A 10,214-nucleotide genomic window follows, 5' to 3' on the forward strand; every position below is an offset into this window, starting at 1 on the left:
TGACACTGAAGACTAAATGGGTATGCAATATTTATTTTCTTAGAATAATTGTCTATTTAATAGAGTTATAATTTGAGAAGAAAGAAAATGTGTGATGCAAAAGATGTAAACCTAGCTATGAGAAACTGATTAATAGTATTGGTAACTATTTTCTTTTTTATTGATTATTAAAGGGATAAGTCACCCAAAATGAAATTTCTGGTTAGTGCTTGAAAACAAAAAAAAAATAAAATTTTGTAATGAAACCTGAAAGGTTTCTGTCCCTCCATTAAAAGTCCTGATAACCAACACACTGATAACCAAGATCCAAGCCATAAAGGCTTATTAAACAAATCCATATGAATCAAGTGGTTTAATTCAAGTCTTTTGAAGAGAAACTTTTCATTTTTGAGTTAACTATCCATTTGAGCATTTATATATATATATATATATATATATATATATATATATATAATATATATATATAATATATAATATATATATATATATATATATATATATATATAAATGCTCAAATGGATAGGATTTTTTTTTTTTTTTTTTTTCGTCTGGAAGTTTTGCTGATTCATGTATTCCTTTACCAGCCAAAACAACAGATCTGAAATCTTTGCCGTTTTGTTTCCTTGCAGCATCTTCCCCAGAGCTACACCCCAGTGAACGGTCTGAGGGAATTGCCCGTGGGCGCCCCAGAGGAGCCGGTAGATCCACCTTTCCCCCCGGTGTGGGACTGGGCCCTGCAGTACAGCAGTCTGAGACGATCCCGCTTCACCCAACCCGTGTCACAGCCCGCCTGCCCTCCACCCGTCCTCAACGGAAACCTCAACACCAACCTGGACCGCGGCTGGGTAAGATTTACCTGCTGTGAGGACTACGCTAACAGTTACATTTCAGCAAGGATGCATTCATTCTGTATAGGAATAGGGGTGTTGCACGGTGATTAAAGTTCTGGGCTGTTTAACAAAAGTTTGTAGGTTTGAATCCTGCTAGAGGCAATCTAAGAACCATCATCAGTGTGCCCTTGATTGAGGCAGTTAAAGGGATAGTTCACTCAAATATGAAAAAATTTAATTTTTTATTTTTTCACCCTCATGCCATTCTTATCCTGTTTTTTTTTTTCTTTTTTTCTGTGAAAGACATAAAGGTGACCTTTCTTCATAAAAAGTGAATGTTTATGTCACCAAGCTTCAAAATGCACAAAAACATTAGTCAATATTACTATTAATGCTGTTCTTTTGAACTTTCTATTCATCAAAAGAATCCTGAAAACAATGCGTTGAGCAGCAAAAATATTGAGCAGCACAGCTGTTTTCAACACTGATAATAATAAATATTTCTTGAGCAGCAAATCAGCATGATTTCTTAAGAATCATGTGACACTGAAGACTGGAGTAATGATGCTGAACATTCAGCTTTGCATCATAATATATTTAAATAGAAAACAGTTATTTTAAATTGAAATAATATCATGCAGTATTACCGTTTTTACTGTATTTTCTATTAAATAAATGCAGCCTCGGTGACCAAAAGAGACATCTTTCAAAAACATAAATATATCTTACTGACCCCAAACTTTTGAATGGTAGTGTATGTCACCATCTAAGTCAATAATAGACAATAAAACAGGGTCAGAATTACATGAAGGTGAGCAAACAATGACAGACTTTTCATATTTAGTTAGAATTCCTCTTTTAATCTTGGGTTTCTCCAGAGGGGTCGTCCCTGTAATAACTGCACTGTAAGAGCAGCAGATATGACTATTCATTTCCTCCTTCACTTATCAAGAGGAACAGTATTGAGTAGGGAACTGATAGTACAGGGCAGAGAAATTAATTTTCAGCTAACAGGCATTGCTTGTGTCAAGTTAATGATCATTGATTTATGTTTTCTGGACTGCCCTAGATGGCTGGAAAACAGAAGGGAGGTTCTTTAAAAAACGAGGCCAACTAATAAACCTGTGCCAAAATTAGATAATTTTTCTAATTGGGCTGTCAACTGACTGTACTGCTTCATTAGCCTGATAAAGAGTGTGTTAATGCTGTTTACTCTCTCTCTCAGCATAATGACGGACTGCCAGGCTCTGTGTTCCTGTTGTCCCGTAGTACATTCTCCCATCCCTCCAACCTGCTCCCCTGGAGGAGCGGAAACTCCGGCTCTTACTGGAAGAGCCACCGCAGGGCTCCTTCATCTGAGAGTCTGTCTGGACTCGAACGTCTCATCAGAGCCTGTTCGCTCTCGGAACCCTCAGAGAACCCCTCAACCCTCCACGACCCATACGAGCCCCTGCTGCCCCTGCTCTTAGGACCCTGTGTCAGAGTATGGAGGGGCTGCTATTTACGGAGCGCACTACACGCTCAGGTACACTGTGATGGTGTTTGGTTTTTGGATGTGGCCAAGTATGTTTTTTTTTTTTTTCAACTGGGTTGCAAATTGAATGTATGTGAATAATCAAAATACAGTGAAAACAATAAGCAAAGCTGTGTTTATATCCCAAGTTAAAAAAGAAAAAAAAAAAGAAAAAGAAAATCATCACTTTCCTGGGAAATTAGTGCAAAGAGTTGAAGTTTTATGTACTGTGATACGCACTGTGGCTCTAGATAAGATAGATAGATAGATAGATAGATAGATAGATAGATAGATAGATAGATAGATAGATAGATAGATAGATAGATAGATAGATAGATAGATAGATAGATAGATAGATAGATAGATAGATAGATAGATAGATATTTAGATGGATGGATGGATGGATAGAAGGATGGATGAAAGGATGGATGGATGGATGGAAGGAAGGAAGGAAGGAAGGATAGACTGTTAAAAAGATACACAGATGGATGGATAGACAGATGGATGGCTAAACAGCTGGATGTATGGATAGACAGTTAAAAAGGATGATAAAACAGATGGATGGATGGATGGATAGATGGATGGATGGATGGATGGATAGATAGATAGACAAATGGCTAAATGGATGGTTGGTTGGATGGACAAGACAAATGGATAGCTAAACAGCTTGATTTATGGATAGATGGCTAAAATGATGGAAGGATGTATGTATGGATGAATAGATGGCTAAACAGATAATTGGGTAAAGGGATAAAAGTATTAATGGATGGATGAATATTTGATTATTTAAAACATGATATTTAATATCCTCATGTTATTGATGGCTTGTAATCAACGATTTTATTTTTCAACATACGTCTCTCTGTCTCCACTTCCTGCAGGCTTTCTCACACCCCACGTCTTCCTGCAGTCAGCATCCATTAGATCAGCTGGCCTGGGAAGTGCAGCAGCTCCGAGAGAAACTGGCTCAGGCTTCTCACAGACGCCCCGAAAACCAGACTAAACAACAGGAGCCACGCCGACTGGAGCCCAACCTCAACCAGAACGCCAACAATGGGACCTTCCTCTTTTCCTCTTCCTCTAGAACATCGCAACAACAGCCGTCCAGCCAAGGTGCGGCCCACTCCTCCGTCATTCCCAAAGCCCAGCGGACAGCATCCGATCCACCCCGGCCTGTGCAGAGGAATAACGGCAAGCACACGTTTCTGTTCGGCCACCAGCAAGAGCCGCAGTCAGGGCAGCGCTACATTCCCTCTCCCAGTGCCAAACTTCCTAAACGCCACGGAAACTCACACTGATCTGTAGGAAGGAAAGAAACGGCTCCGTCTGGTGTTTGTGTTACTGAAACAATGCAATATGGTACAAACCAGAAACTCCACTAGAAACATGAAATCTATGTGCATTTGAAAAAGCACAGATTGACATGGGTTTTTTTGTATAAGCAGTTATGTAAAGTGTAGCAATTTTTTTTTTTAAATACAGGCTAGCAAAAAAGCGTCAAGTTACGACGTGAAATTCTTCCTCTGTTGTGTTTTTGTAAGATAATTTAACTAGATGGTCTAGTTCACTAAACATAAAGAATCTTGTGTTATTTCTTCATCCTCATGTTGTTCCAAATGTATATTACTTCTTCCAAAGTCATAATTTTGTTCATTATTCACTGAAAATCTAGACATCTTGCCCTAGATCTTCTTTTAAAAGTTGCAGTATGCGATTTGTTAATTAATCTTTTGAGATGAATCTTTTCAATGAATCAGTTGATTTGGTTCACAGAATCAATCTAAATGATTCATTTTGAAGCTTGAAAACTGTTATTTGCACTATATTCATATGTAAAAAAAAGTGATATATTTTCTCACCTCATCTTCCATTGAAGAAAGAAAGAAAAATGTCTTTGGCATGACATGAGGGTGACTAAATGACAACAGAATTTACTTTTCATTTAAATAGATTAAAAAGAAAAAAGAAAGAAAAGAAAAGCTGTAGTGAAGCAGAGAGTACTAGTAAACGTCTGCATATGAAATGTTATGTGTCTGAGGCTCATGCCAAACCTTCTGTGTTGGTCAAGAAACAGTTTTAGCTTTAAGTATTTTATTAATGTAACAGTAGTTCATGGTACGGTAGGCTAGTAAAATAGCATTTTGTGTTTCCTCAACCAAAAAGGCGGGCAAATGGCTGCTATCACGCTAATAATATAAAGGAGGTTTTGCAGTTCCCTGAACGACCACAAGAGGGACACAAAATAATCTTCTGCCTCTGTGTTAAATCCAAATAGTCTAATACAAAATGATGTCTTGCCTCTCAATATTTACAAGCAACGGCACAATACTGTCAAGTCTGTTATGCATTTTTGTATTTTATTAAGTCTTAATACAAAAATAGAAGAGAAATATCAGTGATAATACAATTATTTATATGCTTCTGCCTCTGCCGATTCAGTAGATACTAAAGTGTTACTTCATCATGAATGTACAGGGATGTGTTTTTAACATCATTTTGCGGTTAGAGTGAACTCAATTTGTGTATAAGGAAGGATAAAAAAGTAGCACTCACTCTGAAGGACATTTTATATTCTCATTTTTATATGACATATTATCTTCTGCACATTACTCTCTCCGTTTTCAATCACTGTGGAGTTCCAGGACTTCCTTCAACATGTGTTTTCATTTCCTGTGGATTATTTGCAGGATTTCTTTTGTAAGATTGTTACAACGGTTCAGAACTGCTCGTTCTGTTAATAGCTGACCCAAAAATGAAAACTGTCATTATTTACTCAACCCAATGTTGTTGTTTTTTCTCTCTTAAAAAAAAATAATTTTAATGTTCCAAGGAAAAAATGTGAACTATTCCTTTTAGGTGTGATGGAAACTTTTATGCTCTTACAAGACAGACGGCTTCAGATCTGTCCTTGTGAGGCGTTTTTCCTCAAAAAAGTGTTACGCCACAAATGTCTGACAACAGTGATGTTCCAAAATTGAGAGAGCAGCTCCAGAGGGTTGTGTCCTACTTTTATTTCCCCTAAGGGGAAAAAAGGTGCTGGAAACATTAACATACGGTACAGTGTTGAGTTTTTATTCTGTTGTCTCACTCTCACATCAGTGTATAGTTTCAGCGGGACAAATGGACTTGAAATATCTTGCATCAACATATTTCACAAGACTGAATTTGAGCAAACGTTTATTTGATGGCACAAGAATTGCTTGCATTTCATGAAATGACCCAATGCTTGTGCCTTAAAACTGATTTCAGTTGTTTTGTACTTTTCATCCTTGCATCACAGGGACGAATTACTACCTGTTCTCATGTTTTTCATTCCTTATTCTTTTATAACAACCTTTATTGGCACATTTTCGATAAATAAATACATCTTATAGTTGCTAAATACAATTGTTTGATGGTTTTCTTAACACTGGTTATTCTGGCTTATTAAAAATATATGACAAATGAGCCCAATAGTTCTGACATACTCGAGTCTTATCAAAATAGATATTTACAACATGAGCGCATTAGTACAAAGAAGCATTACACCATTTAAAGTTCATGAATTGTAAATTACACAATAAATAAACGTTTACATTAACAGCACTCATTACAAAAATAAATACACACTCAGGAAAGCTTTACTACTGTATATCATCTGGCATTAAAAACAAAATACAATGAAATACAAACTGAATCTACTATCTATGAAGCCAGTAGTTTGTTTAAATCACTTCCACCAGTAACGGAGTAAAATGCTCTTAGCATCAATTTACTTTTGCTCGATTATGGCGCTGGAGAGTATTTGAAACCTATTAAATGATTCACTTACGATGCAAGTCTCACTTAACATTGTATTCTCATTTTACAGGTAATAGATTCTGAATATTGAACCATGATATGAAGCCCAGTCACACTATCACAGTGGAACTCAACTGGCACAACCTGAACATGAGGGACAGATCTATTCTTGTAAATCTGTAGTTAGAGTAGTATGCTTTTAAACTTTATAAGGAAAGATGAAAAATCTGTGTCCTGAAATGAATTCAGTTGAGAACCACAGCATTAAAAGAGTAGTTCAGCCTAAAAACTTACCCTCAGGCCATTGAAGTTGTAGATGAGTTTGCTTCTTCATCCCAACAAATTTAGAGAAATTCAGCATTACATCACTTGCTCACCAATGGATCCTCTGCAGTGAATGGGTGCCGTCAGAATGAGAGTCCAAACAGCTGATAAAAACATAAGTAATCCACATGACTCCAGTCCAGCTTTTCGCTTCCCAAGACTTTAATGGATGGACTGGAGTCGTGTGGATTACTTATGACTTTCATTCTGACGGCACCCATTTACTGCAAAGGATCCATTGGCGAGCAAGTGATGTAATGCTAATTTTCTCAAAATTTGTTGTCATGAAGAAATACTCATCTACTCATCTTGGATGGCCTGACATTTTCAGCATATTTATTTCTTTAAATGGCACAATCATTCCCACAGGCCTCCTTTCTCTTCAACTAGCTGCTGCTTCTGACTTCCGAAAGGCGAACAGTGGGTCATGCCCTGGCAGCTGTGGGCTGGAGCGAAGCCTCCCAGGTGACGGAGGGTTTTGCACATTGGGCAGGGATACTCAGCCAGACCTTCTATGTCCTCAAAAGCCAGGTTGACGATCTGATCGGAGCAGGGGTCGCAGTAGAGGTGGCCGCAGGAGAGACGCTTCAGACGGGCCTCGTAGGAGATGCAGCACTGGCAGTGAGGAACATCAGAGTTCAGAGACAGACTGCCGGTAAGAGAACTGCTCTCCATGCTAGCGGCCTGACTCGAGCCCAACTTTGTGGATGATCTGCAGGACCATAGGACAGAAAAACCACAGATGAGATCTCTAGCATTTGAATTGTTTCTCTGTATTGCTAGTAAAATGGTAAATGCCAGGAAAATGCACAAGTTGGGAGGGTGTCAGAGGGTTTCAATATAAAATCAAGTATTTCTAACAGACAGCACTGAAATATGACATTCAATTTCTTATTTTAAATTAATTTCAACAAAACAAATATTTTTTTTTTTTAAATCTTAACAAACATTCTTTATTCTTTCATTTTAATTTGTAAGTTTTCAATTCAAATCTTGCTACGTTGATGGATTTTTTTTTTTTTTTAAATTAAAAAGTGTGATTTAAATCTGGAATAAATATTTATTTAAAATTGTAAATTAAGAAACGTTCTTTAATCTTTAATTTTTAAATATTCAAGTCAAATCTAATGATGATTGATTGGATTTTTTCCTTTTTTATTAAGTCAGTGTTTTCAATATATAATCACAGACCACAATGAGAAAATGACAATTAAATTTAAATTTAAATCTTAAATAAATTAATAATAACGTAAATACATTCATTTCGAACTTTAAATCAAGAAACATTCCTAAATCTTTAGATTTAAAATCACAAGAACTCCAATATACTTTCAAGACCAGATTATTGTTATCTGAACTATGATGTTCACATAAAACGCTATACTCATACTGTGTGTATGTCTCAGTAAAATATATGCTATTTTCTTTCAGGAGACACATCTGAGACTAAGTAGAATCTGTGAGCCAACCCTCCATTAAGGATAAATATGATATTCTCCCAAAGGAAGGTAGTGTTGTGACCCTGGGATTAATCTTACCTTTACCAAATACTACATCATTTCATTGTTAAAGTCACCCTGCAATAACAGCTACTGTAGTTGAATCTAGTTTTACAGCCTGATCAAGCAAAAAATAAGAAGTGCAGCAATCCATCTAGTCTGTTTGTTCTGTTTTGTGCTGTAGGCTATACCAGATATGTCCATGCATTAGATTTGTATGCATCACACATCATGCAATGTACATGCATCCTACAGTAATATAGCACAATCCCTGTAAAGATGATGTTCGGAGCAGGTATTGCCATAGCAACCCATTTATAGTCTGCCATTATTGTTCAGTCCGCAAACGCGAATACTGCATATGCATGCAAACATCTTCATTGCGCAACACTGACACAGTTATTGAAACATGACGTACCTGTGCGAAGAGGACGGAGAACCTTTAAAACAGTCCAAGCTTAATGTCGCGATAATCTTCCAGCACATGTTCAGTTCGGTCATGATAGACGACTGGAGCGATGTGACATCTGTGCAGCAGACTCATAGTTTTTAAACATGTTTACGCACGCGACCAGACACTCAGTGCGCCATGCGCGGCCAGTAAATAGGTCATTAAAACGCAGTTCACAACAGGATCGGCGGTTTATCGTTCTCGAGGTGGGAAGCAGGTCGATAAATCGATAGGAGGGGATTGCTCTCGATGGTCAGCGCCAGTGAGATGCTGATAGAATCTGAGCGAGGGAAAGGAAGGGGAAATCTGCTCATCAAGCGCGAAGCGAGCGGTGCGCGAGCGTCTCTACAGGATCCTGTCTTCAGAAAGTTTGTCAAAACACAAAGTTTAAAGCATAACTCGACCTATGTGTATTTATGGCAAGCCGTTTAACAACTGTTACTGAAAACTATCGCATATATTTATGTTGCCCATCTAGGCTGTTAAATGAAATAGTATTTGATATTTATGAGATCATAGTGTCCATTCCTATTATAATAAAATTTTAAATGAGACATTCTGTCGTCTTTACACATGATAATTGTTTTATTTAATATGATCATGAACTGCATAACAATAGCCTATGCAAATAGGCAAAATTATTAACTCGCCTTGTTGATATTATATTACCATGTTTGTTTTTTTAAGGCACGTTTTACAACATGTCCACGTTTACATCTGTCTTATCTGGGCTGCGTTCAGCCCCGACAAAACGTTGCAAAACGTTTTTTAAACGGAAACGGTGGCGTGTTGAACACCCTGTTGTGATGACGCAAGCGTTGCAACTATGGCAGCTGAGAAGGCCATTCTCTGTGTTCTTTTTGAAGAATTTTCGGAGCCTGATGATATTGATATAAATACTTCTTTAATACTGCAAAGTACCCTCGATGTTACAGTCACTGCCCTTGCCGTCCAGAATGAAAGAGAACATCCCAATCGAGTGAAGGGATTTGTGGAAACTGTGGTCCCTAATTATTGTGATCCAACATTTGCCTCGCATTTCAGGATGAAAAGACAAACATTTCAGGTGAAGGATAATCCACTTCTTACCTCCGAGACTGTGTTATGATCTATATGACCTTATTATTTTTATTGTGAGTAGGCTATCATTATTGACGATCACTGTTGTACTATACTTTTGTGATATTTACCATTATATAATCAGATGAGTATAACAAAAGTTTATGAAAGTGTCACTCCACAATACATTATCAAAAATATATTGTTGCGGGATGTGTCTTCAACGTGTTTAGTTTAGGACAGCTCAGTGTGTTTGTGTGAATGAGAGTGAGTGAGTGCGCGTGTCCGAGGCGCGCCCCCCCCCTCCTGTCTGTTCCCCCGCGAAGCAGCGGATGAGTGTGTGTGAGAGGGAGACGGTGACCGGTGCAGGTAGTTAGCTGTGTGTAGCGTATCTCAGTGCAGCCAGCAAAATAAAGCACCTAAATTCTTCGGCAAGACGGCCTCTTTGTTTTTTTTATGCTACCATCGCACTAAGCAGCGTGAAGTTTAGGGAGTTAACCCCGGGAGGAGAACTTCCGGCCCTGGAGAAGACGGATCTCCCCTGTGTATCCCAACCACGGTTAGGAAACAGAAACAGGAAAGGTTAACACTGGCGACCATGAAGGGACATTCACGTTGTTAAAAGACTGGTGAGCATTGAAAATAAAAAAAGCAATAAAAAGTAAAGCCGAGTAACTGTAATACCAGTGTAATAGCGGCGCGGCTAAGCTAATACAAACATGGCGGCCGCTCGCTATCCCTCCGATGTTTACGGACGG

General features: G+C 38.0%; 1 protein-coding gene across 1 annotated transcript in view; it reads left to right on the forward strand.

Moving 5' to 3' along the window:
* Window positions 1-3,809, forward strand: part of LOC109104763 (myotubularin-related protein 11-like) — a 29,413-nt gene extending 25,604 nt beyond the window's left edge. Inside the window, exons 15-17 of the mRNA XM_042773157.1 lie at window positions 630-845; window positions 2,056-2,355; window positions 3,225-3,809. Coding sequence (XP_042629091.1) covers window positions 630-845; window positions 2,056-2,355; window positions 3,225-3,641 — 933 coding nt within the window. The 3' untranslated portion in view covers window positions 3,642-3,809. The remainder of the gene's footprint in view (window positions 1-629; window positions 846-2,055; window positions 2,356-3,224) is intronic.
* Window positions 3,810-10,214: the final 6,405 nt, after the last annotated feature.

The sequence above is a fragment of the Cyprinus carpio genome, chromosome A16 (genome assembly GCF_018340385.1).
Source record: "Cyprinus carpio isolate SPL01 chromosome A16, ASM1834038v1, whole genome shotgun sequence".
NCBI classification, from domain to species: Eukaryota; Metazoa; Chordata; class Actinopteri; order Cypriniformes; family Cyprinidae; genus Cyprinus; species Cyprinus carpio.